The sequence below is a fragment of the Centroberyx affinis genome, unplaced genomic scaffold (genome assembly GCF_046629955.1).
Source record: "Centroberyx affinis isolate AG114_WGS23_722 - 3 ecotype Tasmania unplaced genomic scaffold, CSIRO-AGI_Caff_v1 ptg003378l_1, whole genome shotgun sequence".
Lineage (NCBI taxonomy): Eukaryota > Metazoa > Chordata > Actinopteri > Beryciformes > Berycidae > Centroberyx > Centroberyx affinis.
The window spans coordinates 72691-95934 of NW_027281367.1; the positions used below are offsets into that span (position 1 = coordinate 72691).

Genomic DNA, 23244 nt, shown 5'->3' on the forward strand with positions numbered 1-23244 from the left:
TAGAGGCCCATGCTCTTTCATAGCTCCATGTGATCTCTTCTCTTACTGCTCCACAGCCATCAGTCATCATGGGAATGCTTCATTTCAAATCAGTGAAAGCTGCTCCACTGGTAGCATTCAGCACAAAAATCACAGAGGTTCAATTTCCGTCCTCATCCTCATATGGTGTATTGAAATAATGAGAAATAAAGTTGATATGGGTTGTTTCTGGTAGTTCTGACTCACTTTAAAAAATCCTAAAATGAATGTCAGTTGAAGAAGGCCCATACAGTGACAAACATACTTGAAAAAGCATATAATTGTAACCTACTATGCAAGTGTCTGACTGTAGTTTGTTGTTTACATTTGTGCACGTTTAAAAAAATAAAATCAAAGTTATACTTGCATATTGATGAATACAGTCCAGACACTTTTCCCCTCTGCTCCTCTTTCAAAATAAAAGTGCACTGTAGAGCAGCTACAATGACACATTGATACTGTGTTTAGTGGCATTGGAGGGTAACTCACTTTGTTTACCAGCTCTCTATACTTTTTCAATACCGCCGTCTTAGTCTCTCTCTCTCTCTCTCTCTGTCCCTCTCTCTGCCCTCTCCTCCAGCTCTTCTGAGCTTTCCTTCATAGACGAGTGTTAATTATTTATCGGCATAATTTATTTACATCTGAGCACTGCTCAACACAGGGCCAGCAATCTCCATCCTGCCGTCTCTCTTTTTTTCTCTCCCTCTCCATATCCTGCTTTCCATCTCTCTTTCAACATCTCTCCAAATGTACCCCTCTCTCTCTCTCTCTCTCTCTCTCTCTCCCCATCTCTTTCAACATAGCTTTATCTCCTCTGGTCCCTTGCTGAACATTCCCCCAATGCACTCTATTTTCGAAATAACCTCCTCCCTCCTTGGCCTCCATCTTTCATTCCAAACTCTCTCTCAAACTTTTTTCATCCCATATCGCTCCCTCTGTTTTTCAAAATGACTTCTAATCTCCCTCTATCATGTGTTCATCTGCCTCCTCTCTATGTCTTCTTGACCCTCATTTACCAACCCTGCCATCCCTCTGTCAGATTCTGAAACTCTTTTTTTGAAAGTGGCTTCTCCATTTTTATGAAGCATATTTTTTTTTTTTTTTTTTTTTCTGTCTTTCCATCAACAGTCCCTCTAATCTCTGGTCAGACATCTCCAAACGGTCTAAATGTTATCTTGGTTCAGTGTGTGTGTATTTGTGCCTATACGTATATGTGTGTCTGTGTGTGTAGAGTCACAATAAGGCACAATCTGCCACTGCCACATAGCGACAACGCAGATCAAATAGACACAGTCCTAAAAGCAACCCGAGTGCAATCAAATAGCAACACGGCATCGTCTTCAAGTCGCGTTCGTTATCTGCAAAGTTTTTTTTTTGGAACTTCTCCGCCGCTCATTTATTCTATTTTGATTTTATTTCTATTTCATTGTTTCTAAAACGGGATGAGCAGTGCAATGGAGAGGAGAAAAAAAAGAAGAGAAACATTCTTAAATGCTTTAATTGGTGTTTGAAGCGTTTGAAGTCGTCGGAGCTATAGAAAGCTGAAAGCTATAGAACATTCTCAGAAGTGAACTCACCACGCTCATTTCCTTGTCATGACTCTAACTGCATAACCGCATGTCTTCAAATGCCAGACTGTTCATTCCTAACCTCACTGACCTTTTTCTCCATGTAGTACCATGCGTCCTGACAGCATACCATGTCAGAGCGGCATCATTCACAATGTGTTTTTTCTTGAATTGCACTGTTTTGATGGAGGTCTCTTCCTCCTGTGGCCACGCTCATTTAATCTCTCATGTTTCTCTCATTCTCTAAACCCTCTTGCCTGCGACGGGATACGCTCCACCTCATCCCCATTGTGCGCGTGTGTGTGCGTGTTTGCAGTGCATGGGCTGTGGGAGGAGTGGTCGTCATGGAGTCTGTGCTCTGTGACCTGTGGGCGGGGCTCCAGGACCCGAACCAGGAAGTGTGTGAACGGAGGCGGGGCCACAGCTTGCGGGAGGCCCGAGACTCAGACCAAACTCTGCAACATAGCAGTGTGTCCTGGTTAGTACCATCCCCATTTACATGATGCACCTCTCTCTCTCTCTCTCTGTCTTTCTCTCTTTTTTTTTTTTACATGGATCTACATGCACATGCATTCATATGTTGTGTTCTGCAACCTTTTTGAATTTCTGTTTCTCTAACTATCAATCATCCTGTGTAAAACGTCCAGTTAACACTCCAGTGCGTATTCCCTTATCATCCCTTTATCCTCCACTGTCTTCCAATGCAGCTAAACCGTCTTCCATTGCAGCTCTTTCATTGACCCAAGTCTCTCTCTCTCTCTCTCTCTCGTCTGTCAGAATATGACTAACCCTCCATCTCTCCTGCCTGCTCATGCTCACTGCTGTCGCTGCAGTATCCCCCGCCAGTGTTTTCACAATTCCATCTTGATCCCCGGTCAGTCCGCCGGATTCGCGCCCGGAGTTTCAAGCTGCCGTCCTCAAGGATCGCGGGCCGGCAAAGCCCCCGTAGCGTTAGGTTTGGGTTTCTGTGCCTCTATCACGGTCGGCTCGGTCTGGATCGCCATGCGGCCCTGCAGTGCAGCACTTCAGCAATTGTCTCTCTGAGATTACCTATTAGGCCTACCTTGTCAAGAACGGCAATAAGTCACTGGTGCAGCCCCCCATCCCGTTCTGGCGCCAAGTGGATCTCAGTGGCTACATTCCAATTTGGCTCAGACTGTCCAGCCGAGACATCTTGATCGGGCTGCCGTTGGAGTGGAATTGGCCATTGAAATGAAGTCTCGACGGAGCGGGATCTGAAGAGAGGAGCTTTGGCCAACAGTGATTGCGGCCAATCACAGAGCACCGTCCAAGAGGGAGTCACGGATGATCACATGATTACATTCTCCATATATCATCTCCACATGCTGAAATTTCAACATCATCTCATTAAAAAAAGCTAGAGTTCAAATATCTGTAATTTTAAGACTTATAGTATACTTTAGGCACAGTGACATGCGTTGTGTCTTTGTTTTATTTAGGTTTTCAGTCTCTCTCTTGAAAACCCTTGACTTTGAAAGCATTGACATTAGAAAGGAATATTAATTTCAGCAAGGCATAACAGTGATTTGATTTGCTAAGTGCTTTCTATTGACTGTGGATTGGCAGAATTTAAATAATTTTGCATAATGTTAGAATAATGACATTAATGGACACACACCAACACTAACACATAAGACAGTTTAATAAAACAATTGGTGGTTGCTTTTTGAATAATAACCTTTTCTTTTTTCCTGATTTGATTTCAGTCTGACTTAGAGTGTGTGTGCTTGAGCAATTTGCATTCATCTATATGCTGCATGTGCTGTATATGTATATGTATTTATGTGTCTATAAACATACTGCATCCTATTTGCATACACCTGTAGGTATAAATAGACTGAGCAATTATCTCAGGGTAAATGAGATGAGGATTTAAAAAAAAAAAAAAAAAACATCCCCTGCACTCCCTGTGCACGTATGCCGCCTTTGAATTTATGAATGCAAACTGGAGTGGAGCCTGTGTGGGCTAAATCCTCCTTGTGTCCTCACCCTCCCCACTGTCTCATTTAATCTGTTTTTCCAAAAGCAGGGGTTTCATAAGGTTAATATTTAAATAAAACAAAACTGTCCCCATCGCCACACAAAGAGGCTGCAAAGTTCTATTGCAAAAAAAAGAGAGGGAAGAAGGAGACGTCGTAATCTAAAGTATGCCCTCCGGGATGTTTTGCCATGCTGTTTTGGGAACAGTGATGGAGAGAGAGGGTTTGGCAGAGAGGGTAGACACTCCCTTCAAGGGCCTTAAGGAAATGTGTGTATATGTGTGTGTTTTTGCGTGCGTGCGTGTGTGTCTGTGTGTGTGTGTGTGCGAATCTATCACAGCAGACTCACAGTGCTTTTGGGAGTTCAAAGGCAATGGTCCTTTGAAATGATGAATACCAGCATAGGCCTTTTGGCAGAAAAGTCCACGCATAGAGAATAGAGCTTTGATGGATCTTGTCTGAATATGTGTGTGTCTGTGTGTGTGTGTGTGTGTGTGTGTGTGTGTGTGTGTGTGTGTGTGTGTGTGTGTGTGTGTGTGTGTTTGTGTTTACGTGTGTCTGTGGCGTGATTTTGCCACTGCACAGCATATACTCTATAGGTACAAATCTTACGTCTAGATTTGAATTCATTAAATTTGTCTCCTTCAATATTACTGTAAATTAATTTTTTCACCCCCCCCCCTCACATCGGCTTATCTGTTGTGCAGAAGGCTGTTTACCTAACACAGCAAACACACACACACACGCACACATGTGGGAAGAGTTGTAAATGTTAATATGACAGGCGTTGCATCAAATATAGAGCGTCAATAGGCTAAGAGCAGAGGAAATGTCGTACATGCATAATTCATCTGATCATATAAGACCTTTTAGAGCTCACATCAAGACCTAAAAGGCACTTAGATGTGTAGGCAGAAAGCTTGCTGGATATAGCCTGGAAGTTCTTTGACACCTACCTTTTTTTTCTTTCTCACAACATAAACAGTCAGTTCATAGCCAAGTTTATGTTGGAGGATAAATGTCTTAATTACAGACAAATTGATACTTTGTGGTTTTGGAAGGAAAACAGCAGCCTACCACTCTCTCTACCAATTGCCATACTACACCGCTACTTCACTACAATCAATACAACTGTACTGGAAGTGTTCAGTTTGTTGACATAATACTTATTCCGGCCCTGTTGGGAAACGTCTTAACCATATGCGTCTCGCTCGCTTTGCATAAAAAAAAATATCACAGCTCCCGCTAGTGATTGAAACCCTTTTAACTTTGATGTAATTTTGTGCTTCCTGTACAGATGATGCTGTAAATGTGTTAGTTGCTGCGCTGCTCTTTTCTAGACACTGCCAACAAGCTTCGTGCTCACTACTTTTGTGAATGTGTTTGTGTGTGTTCTTGTATTTTTAAACTTATGAGCACCAAATAGCCGCATGATGATATTTTGCTGGTCCCCAATTCATTAAGGGGCTGTTTTATGGTTGGTACCTTGGGGATTCAGGGTTAAGGTTTGAATTAGGATTAAGTTTAGGTTCAGGTTCAGGTAACTATTCTCCCATAGGAATGAATGTTAGGCATGTAGTGAAGAGGGAGTTGAGGTTAGGGAATGAATGTAGCCAGTGAAGGCCCTCACAAGTGTAGTACAACAAACACTCAATTTCAGCACACTGGGAAGCTGCCCAGTACAAACTGCTGGCCACTGAGCAGCCACTGGAGGATAACAGCTTTGCTCAAGGACACCTTGGCAGTGGTTGTTGAGTGAAGGGAGAGCATCACTTTGCAGGTTTCCTCGAGCGGCCAACCTTCCGGTCCCAAGCCCACTTTTCTCAAAAACAAGCCTTACACGATCTTTTGAAAAGTTAAAGAGGATGGAGGACAGCCAAAACATAAAGTGGCATCCTTCACTAATGGATCAAAGTTGTTCTGAAACAGTGAGAAGGGTGTGTAGCAGTCGATAATGTCATTCCTTCCCTTAACGTAATAACCGTTGATAATATGATAAGCCTAAATATAATAAAGGGTGTAAGCAAATTAATGTTTTCTGTTGTCAGCAGGATTCATGTGTGCACATGCGCGTGCACGCACACTACAGTATATAGTCCCTCTGTCTACATTTTCTTTTCATATTGTTGAAGAAATGTTGCTTTGATACAAATACAGAAAGCTCGTATACAGATATTCAACTGAATTAATATGCAATGATATGATGCCAAGTTGATCGCACATAATGATCAAGCTTTTTGTAAACCAATGGGAAAACACTTGTGCTTTTGTAAGACTATAGTCCAACATGTCAAGGGACAGAATTTGACTATTTTGAAACCAGTCTGCTAGGTATTAGCAGATATTAGCAAATGGCTCATATTAGCAAACATAACAATATTAAAATGAGTCTCTTTGTTCTGCTAGTATTCTCATTAATATTAATGGCCAGGGCATGCCCACAGGCCGACCCCATCTGTATTTGCTTCTTCTGTCAAGTTAGTTGTTACAAAAATGTGCTAATCATAAATATGTATCAAGGAGAGAAATAAGTATTCATTGATAGTTTACTTGTCACGGACCTTGACATGCAGTCATGCATTTCCAAGATACAAACAGAACAACAAATGTTTCCAACTCCTGTTGACTCTCTTCCCTCTGTATTCTCTTTGGTGTAATCATCCTGAGTGGTACACACCCTCACAATTATATGAACCGTCACTAGCTTTGAACTTGACTTAATGATAGACCAAAAACCTTTATTTTGACTTTTGGCAGTGATAATGATTAATCTTCCTATCGTTGAGTGATTTTCATAATTCTCTGTGCGTTTTGGATATTTCATCTGACAACTCAATTACCACCGGCAGCACTACTTTTTTTCTTGCAGCAATCAAAGAGGACAGAGGGGGCTTTCATTACACCGGGGTTGATGTCATCAGGCTTTGGCTAAGCTGTTCAGTATTCATGCACTGTCTGTCAGGCACTACTCGATTGGATTGAACTCTTTCTTGTCTTTTTTTATTTTTTTTTATTTAGCTTTTTCTACCCAAGCTCCAGTTGAAATCGGATCGTTTTGAATGTGTTCTAATAACTCTGAATTTCGAATGAATATCATATTTTAAAAACTCCAAGGCGGTGTAACTCTGTCTGCACTCTGTGTGAACTCCGACTTGCTTTAAAACAAAGCTTGAAAGGAACCGTAATCAGTTATTGCGTAACAGATTGAAATATTAAAAATGGGCATATGCCCGTGCTGTGTGTTGCACTTGCTTGTTGCTATTTGTGGAAAATCAAATGGCCTCTGTAATTTATTTGTTCTCCTCTCTGTCTTCACTCATTGTACATTCTGTTTACATGCCGCTGACTCACTTTCTCTGCCCCATCTCTCTTTTTCCCCCTCCCCCCCCGCCTCTCTCTTCCTTCCCACCGCCTCTCCCTTCCCTCAAAACTCTGCAACGATTTATCTTGATTTCCCCGCGTCTCCCAAACCCCCCCCCCCCCCCCCGTCCGACTTCATCTATCCCCTCTCTCTCTCTCTCTCTCTGTCTCTCCACCATCTCTCTCCATCTGTCTCTGTGTCCAGTGGAGGGCCAGTGGTTGGACTGGGCTCCGTGGTCGAGGTGCAGCGTGACGTGCAACACCGGGACCCAGCTGAGACAGAGGCGGTGCAGCGCCTCGGTGCACGGCTGGGCCGAGTGCAAGGGCCCCCACCAGGAGAGCAAGGAGTGCACCAACCCCTCGTGCGGCGGTAAGACAGGCAAAAATCGACACGCCCCCCCCAACGCCGTTATGCGAACACGGATCGCGCGTTATCCGAAGGCGTCCGCGTGACTATCGGTCTGATACTCCCGCTCCACATACCGGCAATTTGTGGGTTGGGACCGAAATTGGGTTGCGAGTCTGTTTCGATTGAGGCCCCAAAGGACAAGAATACTAGTGTGTTTTAATGAGTCTGGGTCCCAGAATGGCCTCATATTGACTTAATTTGGGTCCCACACTTAAAAAAAAAAAAAAAAAAAAAAGCTTAAGAACCCCTTGCCCTAGAGTTATAACCTAAATTCATCAACAGCTCCATCTTTTTTTTTTTCTCCACTCAACATGCCTCCTTGCCTTCTCTCCTGCTCCCTAATTCCCCCGCCCCCCCCCCCCCCCCCCCACCTCCTCCCCTGCGCTGCTCCTGTGCTGCTCCTGTTTTAGGTGGAGGTAACTGGGGCAGCTGGAACCACTGGAGTCTGTGCAGCAAGACGTGCGACTCCGGCTGGCAGCGGCGCTTCCGGATGTGCGAGGGCACCGGGATACAAGGCTACCCGTGCGACGGCTCCGGAGAGGAGGTCCGCTCCTGCAACGAGAAGAAGTGCCCGGGTCAGTGGCTCTGTGTGTGTGTGTGTGTGTGTGTGTGTGAGAGAGAGAGAGAGAGAGGGAAGGAGAGTTATATATGTAGGCTATTATGTATATTATTCATGCATCAGGGGTCTCTGCATTTCTCTCCTTCTGTTTGTGTCTCTGTTTGCATCTGCGTTAATAGACTCATTGCTGCACAAACTCATAATTCCAGGTGTGTGTGTATATGAGAGAGAGAGAGAGAGAGAGAGAGAGAGAGCTCAATCTGCGCATGCTCCGTGTTTGTCAGGCAGGATGAAAGTGATTCCCAGCGGTTCGCACCACAGCCAAAGGCTGCCATCTCAATTTTAGAACTGCACTCCTCTCATCTTTGTCTGCCACTCCTCTGTCTTTCTGTCAGTTCACATACCCATCCATCCATCCATCCATCCATCCATCCATCCATCTACAGTACTTCTCCATCGCTTCTGCATGCCTTTGTCTTGTGGCGCTTTACCTTTCCCTCTCTTGTTTGCCTGTAAGTTCCTCCATCTCTCCTTATACCTCTCTTCTTTAGCACTGTTCTTATCACACTAATCTCTCTCTCTCTCTCTCTCTCTCTCTCTCTCTCTCTCTCTCTCTCTCTGTTCCCCTTTTTGCTTGTGTTTCTCTCTCCCTGGTAGAGGGCGAATTGTTCAAAGCCCCGCTCGGTGCGATTTGTCAGCATGTCAGCCGCTGTAGCAAACAATGTGGTTTAATAAGCATGCCTCTTGACTTGAGCTGTGTTTTTGTACGTGCGTGTGTGTGTGTGTGTGTGTGTGTGTGTGTGTGATTGTGTGTGTGTGTGTGTGTGAATATGCAGGCGTATTTTCCTGTACAAGCCTGAATGCCACATGTGTATGTGCTTGCCTGGACTTCAGAGAGGTTATAGATGATAAACTTTTCAGTGCAGCCTCGACCACGACCCCTTCCTTTTGAATAACTCTCAACCCTCTGTTACACAAGACAAGGATCTGTGTGTTGGCTTTGCTGGGGAACATCATATCATATCTTCTCTCTCTCCCTGTCTCTCTCTCTCTTCCCTCTCCATCTTCTCTTTCTTCATCTCTCTGCGTCGCCTCTGCCAACACCCCGTCTGCCCCCTCGGAATATCTTTAGAGCCCTCCCCCGTTTTTCATCAGGGTTATGAAAGAGAGGGGGGGGAGGGGGGGGGGGAAACAGATGAATAAAGTGAAGGGGGGGGGGGGGGGGAGATGAAGAGCGAATGAGATACTGTACTGAGGCAGTGACACTGACAGCGAGCACTGAGCAATGTACTGGGAATAAGATTGCAAGCTGCTGCAGGAGAACACTGATTTGAATCTTGTTTTTTTGTGCGCTCTCTGTCTCCCTCTTTTTCTCTGTGTGTGTGTGTGTGTGTGTGTGTGTGTCTATGCGTGCGTGTGTGTGTGTGTGTGCGTGTGGGTGGTGTTTATGCACGTGCACGCTAGAGTGCGCCTCATTTGACATTTTCTATGCGTTTCTCACCCACTTCTGCAGCGCCTCACGAGATCTGCAAAGACGAGCACCTTCTGGCTATGACATGGAAGAGAGCTTCAGCTGGAGAAACGGTCTACAACAAGTGTCCGACTAATGCCACTGGTCAGTACATGGCAACTGCAGTGTGTTACATGATCTGCTGAAGGTTCATGTCTGTTGATTAGCACGCTTATAGCCTGTGTGAATGCATGACTCTGATTGGCTTTGGGGGGTATCTAATGATAGTATAATCCATGACAATGTAAATAAATGCCCATTTTGCTACTCTCACTGATATAGCACAATAGTGATTCAAGCTGTAGCCAGTTCATGAAAGCATGAAAGACACAGTGTCTGGTAGGTCTTTTCTGGGTAAAATACATTGGAAGCTACATAGGAGGATACATTGAGGAAACTCAATATATGTCACTATGTTGTTATGCTCTTAGTTACTTTAATTTGAATTTCCTATACATGTAGCTTGGATTATGGGTGGGAAACCACCCATAATGTGAGGGGAGGGGGAAAAAAAATAGAAAATGAGAGACGAAACATCTGTAACTATATCTGTTCATTGTCATGTTGGTCTCTAATAAAAAATAATTATAAAAAAAAAAAAAAAATACATAGGAAGCGATATGTTTTATGTTTCTGGCAGCAGCAACATTTGCTGGAATAAATACGACTGGGTAGTTAGCATGAGCAGCGATAGCTACCATGGCTGAACAGACAGAAAAGAGTGCCACCTACAGAAGCTCAAACTGCATCAACAGTATAATCCAAGGAAAAAGACATCACAGTAATGGACACACTTTTTGATTGACAGGTGATCTCTGGGAAATGCAGTGCACAAGGTTGCCTTCAAATGCTGAAATTCATGTTTTAGATTCATCAAAATGGTAGTCCTTGAAAACACTGTAACTACAGTGAGCCTTGATGTACAGTCAGGTAGTCATTACAGAATTCCCACCTCATGCATTTATCCAGCATCTATCCTGCAGTAGTACTGCAGTGTGTTGCAGTAGAACCATATTAGCAGGCATATAACGTAACGCTAAACCTCAGTGTTCCTCAACCGAGTTACCAGATTATTCCATCTCAACTTTTGAAAGCAGAAAAAATGATCAAAACTTTATTTTCCCAAACAATTTTTCTTTGGGATTGGGAGCCAAGAGCTGCAGTGGTTCAGCAAATCTGCAATAAAAAAAAAACCTGGATTGAGTGCATTGGCTCTTCTCGCTCTCTCATCAGTACACGCTTGGCCTGCCAGTGACGCCACAGCTTGAAAAATCCACATGAACTTTAACATCAGCGGGAGCTAAATCTACGTCTAATATTTAGTATTATAATGTGGTAGTTCTAACAAGGCAGAGCCAGTGAAAGAGCTCTTTGTGCATAGGTAGAGTCTTTATTCAGCTTGGGAATGTATTTTGTCTTAGTAAAGTATTTTGGCTGCTTACCATCAGCTCCATCCGCTGGCTGCCAGGTTGAAGCAGCCAGTAGGTGTGAGCTGCCAAGCGGTGCAGACAGAGAGCTGCTACAAAGGGAATACTTGCTAGTAGTAATAACAAACCTGAATAATATTTCACTCTAAGAAAATGAACAGCCCTGACTTTTGCTTTTAATCTTTTATAAGTGGCAGTGTTATGGGTATGTAGTGGGTTGCCTCTGTCTGTTGAAGCCATTTAGCAGACACACTGTGCATTATTCTTTACCTAAATGTCATACTTCCTAAAAAATGGGAAAATGGGGAATGGCAATCTCTCTCAGATCAAAGTTATTTCTGTGTTGTTACTGCAAAATGTATTTCTTTAAATACAGGAACACCACTCTCCTAGTACAGCAAAGATCCTGATCCATGTTTCTATGTTATGTATGTTATGTATGTCTTACTGATGTACAGCAGCTGGTCCATTGACAGTGAATAGAAGACTGGTTCTTGCTGAGTCATACAATATTTGTTGGAACGTTCCCATCCAGATTAATTTAGCTATGAGTCCTAAACCAGAGTGACGGATCATAAATTAGAGGACAAAATGGACCAACATTTCTCACTGATTATTGGATTCCATATTCAATACACACTGATCCGTCCTTGGGCAGATTTCAAATCTTAAATTCAGTGACATTCCATATGAAAGTGCTTGTATGAGTGTATGAATGCCATCTTTTCTCTCTCTGTCTCCCCCTCTCTCTCTCTCTCTCTGTCTGTCTGTCTGTCTGTCTCTCTCTCTCTCTCTGTCTCTCTCTCCAGGATCTGCTAGTCGTCGTTGCATGCTGGACAATAATGGAGTTGCTTTCTGGGGTCCTCCGAGCTTCGCCAGATGCGTCTCACTTGAATATAGATATTTACATTTATCTGTAAGTTCCCCTCTCCCAAGGCAAACAGCTAAGCTCCTCATCCGGCTCATAAACACTCACAAAACTTCCAGACTCTCTCTAGAGATGATATTTCTTTCATCTCCAGCAAGACCAACTTTATTTTGACAAAAAAAAAAAATATATATCTCTATGTTTTTTTTTCCTGGTGATTACATCATTTGAGCCTGTTAGTTGCAGCATGGCTTTCTCCCGTACCTCAGCCACCTTCATCAAACTTCTCTCCCTCATTACTGGATTTCTAAGAAAGTGAAGCGAAGAGTAGCTGCCGCGAAACAGAAATGTCACTCTCTGCCCACGTTTCTTACCTTCCCCACCCGCGATGTAGCTCTCTTCAACTTTCTTTTTGAAAAGTTTGACTCAAAATAGAGGGGTGTCGTTGCTCCCGACTCGCTGGTATCTCTAATTAGCTTTTCCAAAGCTTTGCACTCCCACTTATCAATTAATGAACATATCTAATGAGTGTGTTCAGCAGCCCGTCTGTTTTCCTGCTCTGTGAACTTCAACCTTTTCCATCTCCACGGTGATGACAGCGGGAGATGGAGGTCAGGGATTGTGCGTGACGGAGCTGATTGCACTGTTAGCTTCAGTGCCAACCTTTCATTAACACCGGGAGTCAATAATTAATTTTCTGTGATTGCTGTTATCTTCTGTTCTTCCACCGCCGCTCTCTCTCTCTCTCTCTCTCTCTCTCTCTCTCTCTCACGCAAGCACACTCTCCCGCTTTCTGTATCTCTTTCTCTCTCTGAAGTAATGAGATCCAATTTCAGCCTGAAAGTGCTGCTGCGCTCTCTGCTTCCTCACCTATTTTAAGGCTGTAGGGTTTACATTCATATTCTGATCTACTGCGCTCACAGCAAATACCATCACACCCCTCTCTTGAACCCCCCCCCCCCCCAGTTAAACATTTTTGTGATTTCTTGGAGAAAAAAAACCCCATAATCTTTAGTTTGTCTGTGCTTTCTGTTTCTGACATATTTACTAGCTATTGATAATCTTTTGGCTAAATAAACTTCTTGCAAAAATAAAAGCAGCTTCTGGGCATACATTTACTCAGCTTGAATACCCAACAGTGGTGAAGCAATCGACTTCCAATGCACTAAGTTGGCTTGCCTCTCTCTCTCTCTCTCTCTCTCTCCCCCCCTCTCTCCCTCTCTCTCTTTCCTGTGTTGGACACTGCAGTTGCGAGAGCATCTTGCGAAGGGTCAGAGGACCCTGGCTGGGGAGGGCATGTCTCAGATCGTAAGGAGTCTCCTGGAGCTCTTGCAGAGGAGGAGCTACTACAGCGGCGACCTTCTCTTCTCCACGGAGATTCTGCGAAATGTGACGGACACCTTCAAAAGAGCAACCTACATCCCAGCTCCCGACGACGTGCAGGTGGGCGGGGCGCGCGAATCGTATTAAAAACACACGCTCGCACGCAGATAAAACGTTCAACACCTCCAGACGTTTTCACTGTAGAAGCCCCACTCTTCACTGCATGCGGTGTGCATAACAATGAACTATAGCTGCAGTTGCTATGGCCTCAAACGGAATTTTCTTTTAGGAGAATTTTCTTCTTTTTTCATCCGCTGTAAGGAATGGTCTGTCAGCCATTCATTTGACAGACATTATTTTTGTTTTGCAATATGCCAATGTAGTCTACTTTACAAGATCTGACAGAGAATGAACTGCAGCGGCTGCCACAGTGCTAATGGAAGGTGGATGCAGGATAGATGCCTAATGCGGCAATCTCCACACAAACACATAAGATTAAAAAACCCGTCGACAGCTAAGTGCATCTGCATTTTGTCTCTCCTCAGAAATTCTTCCAGGTAATCAGCTATATGTTGGACATGGAAAATGTAGAGAAATGGGAGGATGCTCACCAGGTAAGGCCTTCTGCATGGATGTGTGTGTGTGTGTGTGTGTGTGTGTGTGTGTGTGTGTGTGTGGGTGTGCTGGCTCTGTTGCACTCCATTGAGTCTGATAGAGTGATTATATAATTCTTAGAGTCATAAAAATACACCTGTTTACCATAAACAATGCCTACCTACTAAGTATACCGAATGTGTGTGTGTGTCCACGTGTATGTGTGTGTGTTAGTGACCACATCCCACATTAACATATCATTATTAGAGTCATAAAAACACACCTGTTTACTAAACACAATGGCTACCTACTAATTATGCCAAGTGTGTGTGTGTACATACGCATTTGTGTGTTTGTGTGTCTTTGCACGGTTGTGTGTGTGACCCAGCTCGATGCCCTTGAGTTAAGGTGTGTTTACTTGCCATCTGGACACAATAAACAACAAACCAGATATGATATGATCCCCCACTTTGTTACATTATCCCTCCCTGGAACACATTCAGTGGTCTGGGTAATGTGATGTGATGAATATTAACATTTCAAGGAGTGGAACGTGGTTCACGGACAGTTGCCCATGGATTATGATTATGATGACTTCATGATTGACAGCTCTCTCTCTCTCTCCCCCTCTCTCTCTCTCTCTCTCTCTCTCTCTCTCTCTCTCTCCCCAGGTCTCTCCCGGCGCAGCCTTGCTGATGAGGATATTAGAGGATTTCATCCACCTCATCGGAGAGTCTCAGAAGCCATTCCAAAGTTTCCTGGTGGTTACCAACAACCTCAGTAAGTGTCACTCAGTGTCGCCACATTAATAAAGCAGCGATAGGGAAGGATAGATGATGCGATGTTCCCATCCCATCTTCCAGCTTGGATTGAGGTTAGTATTTTGGTTGGCTATTTTTAGCATACTTCATCCTCAGCCAAGTTTCCTTGACAGCATGTGTGACTTCTTCACACGCACCAAAGCACTACAAAAATATCCAACTTGTCATTAAATCTGAAGTTGAGTCATACAAATCTTATTTCCAATGCTAATTTTTCAAGAATTTTCTTGATTCAAGTGTCATTTTGATACCAGGGAAGTGATCATGGCTTCTTCTGTCATCTTTCTCAAGATGTTGACATTTCTTTTTAGAACATTCCTCAATCAACTGAAACTGCTTTGGAAACAAGTGGAATTATGTGTTTTTTTCACTTGTTTTAAAAAAGTAAGAATTTTATGAGGGTTAGGGTTAGCATGACATGAAATGACTTTATAAGATTTTTTTTGCAGTGCGCTTAGTAACTTTCCGTTCCAGAGCCATTCGATCAGTTCACTTTACTGCCTTTATTTTTGCAGCTCACCTTATCTTCAACCAATGTTCTTTGTTCAGCCCCAATTTGCGCTACAGTTAGTTTGAAGTGTCCCCTCGTATCTCTTGTTTGTCCAGTGATAACCATCCAGCGCGAGCCGGTGTCGGCGGTCTCCAGCGATATCAACTTCCCCATGAAGGGCCGGAGAGGCATGAAGGACTGGGCCAGGATGGCCGAGGACAAACTCTACATCCCTAAAGAGGTTTTCACCATCCCCGCCGAAGGTAGGAGAACAAAGAGAGGTTGTCTAGACTCAGGGCTTTTTGATTCTACAGGGGTGTCGGCTGACCCCCGATCTGTTTGAAGCTCGTGTCTGGTCCGTGTGCGTGAAGCACCGGATCAATTTCACTTGAAACAAGTGTCCAACAAGTGTCAGTATCTTGGGGAAACAAGGCGGAAAAGAACAGACCACTCCACTAGCATCAAATCATCAAATGGCACTGCGATGCTTCTTTAAGAGGAGACAGTGGGCTCAGAAGCAGTTTCATCACATTTTCTCAAATATTCAACTCTGTCAGCAGCTTCTCTGTCTTGTCAGTTTTGGTTTTAGCTCACGAAGCTCCGGGGCGAAGCTACTCATAAGAGATCTCCTTAAGTTGTGCCGCACACGAATTTCGACTTGTTTTTTGTTGTCATCCTTGCGCTCAGTCTTGACTCTCAGGCATATGATTCAGCAAACCTTTTGTCACCCCACTCAGCCATCACTCCACATTCAGCACGCTCTTCAGCCAAGGTCAGACCGGGTCACCGACAGGAGTTAAGACGCCTCAACCTGAATTCGAGACACTCTGAGGCGGATCTCATCAAAGCGGATAGACGGCGTCTGAAGGACGCTGAAGGATAACGCAGAGAGAGGAGTTGGACTGCGAAGAGGCCCTGGAGGGCTTCTCGAGTCGACGCCGGTCTTTCATCTGTGCAGAAGCGCGCCGCGTCCCCCCTCGAGAGCACCGAGTCCTCATACCATCCTGAAAAGACGCCTCTTCGCCTTTAGCGACACAAGAAAGTTAACTGCTGTTAGTCTTAACTGCTGTGGATTTTTTTTTTTTTCAGTGGTTTCAAGTACCGCCAAAAAAAAACACAGGCAAAGCAATCGTCTAAACCCACACCTAGAATAAAGGGAGAAAAGAGGAGGAGCATAGAGAGAGAAAGAGTACAGATAAAGGATAAAGAAAGAGGACACTGGGAAGCGTAGGAGCAAGAACCGCAAAAAGGGAAAGTTACAAAGGGAGACAGAGGGACAGAGCAGAATAGAAAAGAAAGCGGCTCATATGAGATAAGAGAATTACTGTGGCAGATGCCATCCCAGACCGACCCAGGCAAAGGTCACGTCCCGCAGGAAATTACACTGGCTGACTTCCTGTCTGGCTCCCCGCCCCCCTGCCCCAATTAAAGTTCAGAAAGGCTACAGACCGAGAGAGGAGAGCTGTCTCTGGAACCCAAACTTGCAGGGATGACTCTGCATCCCCAACTCTCTTTGATTGGCATTGAAGCGTCCTTGCCTCTACGCCCCTCTCCTCACGTCTCTCTCTCTCTCTCTCTCTCTCTCTTAATTACAGTATGTTCATTCTGCTAAGCTTCCCATCCACCCTGCCTATATGTGGCACCGCCTCGCAAATCAGCCGCGTCCCGGCCCGAGGAGGATTGTTGGTTTTTCGCATTTTATGCAACAGAATCAAGATCAGATATCTCAAAGGATGAATCTTGAGCTTAAATCGGTGAAGAAAAAAAAAACAAATGGGGGTGGGGGGAAGCTACGGCTTGTTGAATGCTACTACGCTCCTCAGCGCTTCTCCTTCACTTATCCTCTCCCTCTCTTTCACTTTGCTACATTTTATGCCCTTTTTCCTCCATCTCCGTTTTTGTCCATCATCCCCCCGAGTTGCTGGCGGTGAGCGTCTTCCCTCTTGCAGCGCTTCTAGTGGAATATTCAATGACTCAGGGCCGCGTATAATATGATGCCGATGGTATCGCCATTTTAACATACACTATTCGGCAGATGCTTTTATCCAGATTGCCTTACAGTACCAGGAGTGCATACAGTCAGTTCGTATTCTTGGCCCCAGTGGGAGCCTCTTCCCATTGGCAGTCAATGGGTTGAGGCCTCCAGTTGATTGCTATCAGTTTGTTTGGTTCATTTAACTTGTAATGAAAGCCTATCTCAGATGGACAGCTTAAACATGCTCATAAAGGCACATATTTAGGCACAATTGTGTGTGTGTGTGTGTGTGTGTGTGTGTGTGTGCACAAACACACACACAGACACGCAGCCAGTTGATAGGTTCATGACTCGCTTCACTGGGCAGAGGCTGGGACTGTTATTCACTGATTCTCTAGGTGACAAACTCTCTCTCTTTCTGTTTCTCTCTTATTCTCTTACACACACACACACAAAAATACTCTCTCTCTCTCACACACACACACACACACACACACACACACACACGCACATACAAGTAATGAATTCTTATAATAGAGATGCCTTAGCTGGTACATGGTGATGGTCATACACTGTTAAATTTTAATTATTACTCAAGCTAGACTACAGTCCACATGAGCTCTCATCTCTTATTAATGGTTAGCTTTTAGATCAACAGCTTGCCCAGGTTAGAATAGGCTATTATTAAATTAATAGAGATTTGATGAGGATTGTTAAATTATATAAGACGTTGAAATACAAATCATGAAGTCACTGACCCCATATAGCTACAATGGGAATCACATAACAGCCAATTAATTTTTCTGGGCTTGAGTATATTACCCTGCCAGTCCCTCATCTGGGCAAATGTAACGCTATTCTATTTGTATTTCTTAAACATTTCTGTGGCCCCGTATAGAAAAGTTAACAAAAAGACGAGAAAGCGAGGGAGGAAGGAAAGGAATAATTCACACGGAACTGCTTGGATTCCGCCTTCAATCTTTGATTAAAACCATAAAGTGTGGCTTTGCGTCAACTCCGAGCATATCTTTCCTGACAAATGACAGATTAAAGTTCACAGCCGGCGATTGGTGATTTCCCATTTAGCTGGCTTACAGCTGACCACCAATCATGTAGATGTTAAACAAGCGTGGGGTGACGAAAAGTCTGTTCGTGGGAAATTAAAGTTCGGTGATTGAGTGGTTTTGTGGTATTAATCAGCCCCCATGTACCAACTATTGGTGTGCTGGAGTGTAGGAGTGCCCCCCCACACACACACACACACGCACACACACACTTCCTCAAACTGATTTACCATTTACCCACAATACACTGCCTTCCTCATTTGCATGCCTCTGCAGACGGTGTCCAATTAGGATCCATCACACTCACAGGCTTTCTCATGCCGACTTTGATCTTTTTTTTTTGCTTTTTTTTTGCTTTTTTTTTGCCTCCTCACACTCTCACAATTGCTTTTTTTTTTTTTCTCAGTCAAGATCTTTCTGTTTCTCCCCCTTTCTCTCTTCCTCTGTATTACCTCTTAGGCAGCAGGCAGACAGATTTTGGATGAGTCACCCAGTATGTCTGATACGATCAGCCCCTTCCTTCTCTTCCGCCCCCCCCCCGCGCCTCTTCCATTGCTTGTCTCAACCTAAAAGGGCAGAGGAGAGAGAGGCATCTCTCCACATGAACTCTTTCCTCTCAGTTCCCCCCCTCTCTCCGCTTCCTTCTGCCGTCCCTCACTTGAGACAAAGTGACATTTACAGAGGGACACTGCCTCTCCTTGGGAACCCCTGCTCTTTTTAGTGAGAGAACATTGAAAGGAGACAGTGATGCAAGGCAAGAGAAAAAAATGAGGGGTTTGTAAAGAGGGACTGTTGAAAAGGGTGCAAAAGTTGAAAAGCGGGTTTGGAAATGAAGGGCAACAACAGCAGAGAGGGATGAGAGAGACGAGGGATGAGGAGGAGTTGAAATGGGGGAGGAAGATCAATGCAGAGGGAGGCGGTCTAGAGAAGGGCGGGATTTCAGACAACTCTTTGAGTCTGTCCTCCAGCTCATGCTGATTGGAGCGATGGATTTCTCAGTTTCAGAAATGAGGCGTTTATATGGTATGAGGCAGGGCAGTGAATAAAAAAGACCCAGATTGAGCCAAGCAGTAGGTGAGTCACAACAGCTGCTGATAGACAGAAGAAATTGACACCAATTGTCTCCACCCACACAATGTGTAAAAACCTGGATCTTGGAATAGAGCCAGTGGCATATTTTCAACTTCTCACTTGGCAGAAGCACGATAAGTGTGCGTACGGAAAACGTAGCTGTCATATCACCGTTTAGGAAACCACTGACTGAAACCACTTATTAATTGTTATAGTTCGATGTAGTCAACAGGACATTTATCACCGACGGTTTGAGAATAAATTCAACTGAAATGATAAATCGATGAGATTGATGGAAGAAGTGCTTGTTTGCTTCACCAAATGAGACCATAATGTTTGCACCCAAATAATTTATTTCAAATTACCTATTTGTCAATCCAAGTTACCTCAAATTTGAGATCCGTTAAACAGCCCTGCAGTCTAAGCTCATATTGAATGGCACAGCAGGCAAACCATTTTGAATTCAAACTTAAGCTCCACCTAGCAGGCTATCTCCCAAATTCCTCTTCCTTAAATTCTCCCAAGACAATCCCCACCTGCACACTGTTGTTTTTTTTTTTTTTCTACAACCCCAATTTGCAGTATTCTTGTTTATGCTCTATTTTTGTGTCCAAATTCTATTCCCTCCCTCCTGTGTTCTATTAGTATTTGCTGCTGCAGCCCAGTTTCCCCGCGGGGATCATTAACGTCTCCTCTTATCTTTGTCTTTTAAATCAATCCCGGGCAAATGTGGCAGATGTGACTTTTCACCACTAAATATAACTTAATATCCCACAGGTCCCCAGCTGTCCCCCGTTGTCCGGAGAAACGTATTTTCTGCCGTACGATTATGTAACGCGGCAGGTGTTTTGAGCCGCCCTTGGGTGTCTTTTTTGGGGGCTAATCAGCTGCTGAATGTCCTGTGTTTCAGAGACAGAGACGGAGTCAGAAGCTACGCTGTACTATGTGATCGGAGCCATCCTGTACAGGACGCTGGGCGTCATCCTGCCCGCGCCAAAGTGAGTCCTCCTCCTGTGACCCGGTGTCTATTTGCTCTTTCTTTTTCAACATTTCAAACTCCTTCTACCCCTTCTGTTTTCTCCCCCCCTTGCCCTTTCTTCTGTTTCTACATCCCTTCCTCCAATTCTTTCTCTATCAATACCTGTTCGCCCCCCCCCCCCGTATTCTCTCTCTTATTTCTTTTTTTTTTTACCAATTTTCAATTCTCTCTACCTTTCTATTTATATGCCCTTTCTTCTGTCACTTCTTCCCTCTATCTAATTCCAACTTCCAATTCCCCTTCTGTCTTCTCTCCTATATCGTCTCTGTTGCCTCTCCTCTCCCCTCTCCCTCTGTCTGCCTAGTTATCAGACGAAAAGCCTTGGATCTCCGAAAAAGTACAACACTCAGGAATTGGAGATTTTTCTTTTTTTCTCCTTTGGCATTGAAAACCGCGTTATTTTTGAAAGTATACAGTGGGTTTTGAATGGGTATGGGCCTAATGGGTCCTGAAACTTTAATGAAACTTTCACAAAAAAAAAAGTTTGGAGAAGTTACAAGGTTGTCAAATGGCTATTGTGATGCGGTGTTTGTGCTGGACTTCGGCTGTGTTATCCAGGTCAGCGCTCTTGGCTGTGGATGAGTAGGGCCTGTGTATAACCCTTTCCTCCCGAGCCGATGAATGGTAATAGGTCCAAGGCGCCGTGTTTACTTAGGCGCCAGCTTTGGCCTTCTTTCTGTCTCATTAGTTTTTTTTTTTGCTTCGCTTTTTCTCCCAAACACACTCAAAAAGCCTCAAAAGCACTGCGGGGGAGTGGGCTGGGTATGAACTCTGTGTGTGTGTACGTGTGTGTGAGTGCATTTGTCTGCGTCCATGCATGCGTGTGTGTGTGTCTGTGTGTGTTTGTGTCTGTGAGTGAGACAGACAGCAAAAGAAAGAGGCTCACCAGCATATTCCATTATATTTCTCTCCACTGTGCAAAACAACATCAGACAAACAAATTTAAGTCAAACTTGAACATGCAGTACATTTCTCAAAAAATAACACCCTTCTCGCTTCTCTGTGTGTGTGTGTGTGTGTGTGTGTGTGTGTGTGTGTGTGTGTGTGTAGTCCCCCTGCAGTGATCAACTCCAAGATCCTGACGGTGACAGTGCGACCGGAACCACAACCCAGCGAACCCAAGGTGGTGGTGGAGCTGTCACCGCTTCTCAATGTGAGTATGAAAAACAACATTGTTTCCTTATTTATTTTTTATTTTTTTTAAACTTCGACTTACCCAGGGAAAGTTGACTGAGCTCCATCCTCTTTCCCAGCAGCACCCGGCTTCACACTCGCACAATTATACACACACACACACACACACACCCGCACACTTAGCCTAGTTGCACCAGCAGTAGTTGTCGAGGGACTCATTCATTTTCCACACCTAAACCTTCCTTAATTATCCAAATTTAAACACCAACCAGTTCACTTCATGTGCATTATAACGTGGCAAATAAAGAAAAAGGCAGCATGAAGATATCTTACATGCAAATTAGACCATATGTATCTTTTTTGAATCCACAGCTTTGCATCTTTTATCATATATATTAAGCAAGCTTTGGTCAGGAATATATATTGGCTTCAGGCTTCCAGAAATTCCATTCTCCCAGCTGACCCCCCCCCCCCCCAGTTCAGATGAAAGAGATCCTGCCGTATGCTATAAAGTGCCATAGTGCTCGGTGGATTGTCTGGATAAATGCAAACCTTTTTGACTCCCTTATATCGCGGCGTCTCCTGACACCTATTCAGTTTATATTGCAGCGGAGTGTGTTATTATAAATGACTGGTGGAGTGTCTTCGGCGGGGAGGGCTAAGTGCAATTTTAATGAGAGGCACTATTCACGACCTCAATAAGATGTGGGTTTCATTAGCCATTCTTTGGTGAAAAGGTGGGCACAGTTTTGAAAATAATGTTGAATATTTAATGGTTATCTATAGACAATACACACACACGCACATACTGGGCCTGGAGTAACATACAGATCTGGAAATGAAATGAGGATCGCACTGTGCTAACCAGGACCTGAGGGTCAATATTATTGCACAGTGCTTCATCATAAAGACTTTGTATTCATTCTCCATCCCTCGCCACTCCATCTCCCGCCTTTAAAACACTGATTCACTACATAATCATGGTCCTCTCCTTGCCTCTCTCTTTTCTCTTCCTATTATTCTGCTTTGTGTTGTGTTTTTTCCCCTGTCTGATATACCTGGCTGTCTTGAGCTGATCGCATCTGTCTCTTTATGTCTCTCTCTCTTCCTGCTATCATCTATCTCTGTCTCTTTCCCTTTTTTCTCCCTCTCCTCCTCCTCTCCCTATGACTTTTGAGCACGTTAGGCTGAGCAGAAGTAGGTTGTGCGCCCAATGTCAGGAGAGGATGTTGTCTTACAGTCTCCTGCTGGTCCCGGTCGGCTGTTGTGTGCGGCCTACCTGAGGCTCCCGCTGAGGGGAAAGCGCTGCTCCGGCGCACAGCACAGTGGTACAGTGTGCGGAGGGCAAATATACTTTGGCACATATGCATACCCAGCGTTGGGGGAGCTGCTTTGAACGTCTTATTTTACAAGCGACCGGTTACTTCACATGAAAGAAGTTGAGCTACAGCAAAACTACCCTCAAGAGAAATATCATTTTCTTAGCAGAAGTTACTTAAAAAAGTGCTACTTTGTAAAAAAAAAAAAAAAAAAATGAGCGTATCTACATCTGCTATATCATATAATACAAAATTGCACGACTGCAAGAAATGCCACTGATTAGGATTGTATTTTATTCTAAATAAATACAAGGAATGAGTACATAATGTGTGTACATAATGGCCACACTGTGACAGCTGCCTGCCTTAAACTAGAGTCTGGACGTAAACACAAACCAAATAACCCCATCTGGGTTTGTGAGGACGCAGTGCAAGGAATGTTAATTTCATTTTGTATTTAATGTCCATCACAAAATGTAGTTAAACTACTAGTTTAATTACATGTAGTTAAACTACTCACCAACACTGCCCCACCAACTGTGTATTTATACTTTATTATCCTCTGCATTTGACCCATCCATCCTACACACACTAGGAGCAATGGGCAGCCGCAGTACAGCGCCCAGGGACCAACTCCAGTTCTTTTGCCAGTGCCTTGGTCAGAGGCACTGACAGGGGTATTAACCCTAACATAC

The 23244-nt window shown here is 44.1% G+C and overlaps 1 protein-coding gene across 1 annotated transcript in view; it reads left to right on the top strand.

Annotated features, from left to right (window-relative positions):
• Positions 1 to 23244, top strand: part of adgrb2 (adhesion G protein-coupled receptor B2) — a 132758-nt gene that overhangs the window by 40809 nt on the left and 68705 nt on the right. Inside the window, exons 4-14 of the mRNA XM_071538952.1 lie at positions 1903 to 2064; positions 7152 to 7316; positions 7766 to 7930; positions 9428 to 9529; positions 11661 to 11767; positions 12968 to 13162; positions 13588 to 13656; positions 14308 to 14416; positions 15064 to 15210; positions 19968 to 20055; positions 21147 to 21249. Coding sequence (XP_071395053.1) covers positions 1903 to 2064; positions 7152 to 7316; positions 7766 to 7930; positions 9428 to 9529; positions 11661 to 11767; positions 12968 to 13162; positions 13588 to 13656; positions 14308 to 14416; positions 15064 to 15210; positions 19968 to 20055; positions 21147 to 21249 — 1412 coding nt within the window. The remainder of the gene's footprint in view (positions 1 to 1902; positions 2065 to 7151; positions 7317 to 7765; positions 7931 to 9427; positions 9530 to 11660; positions 11768 to 12967; positions 13163 to 13587; positions 13657 to 14307; positions 14417 to 15063; positions 15211 to 19967; positions 20056 to 21146; positions 21250 to 23244) is intronic.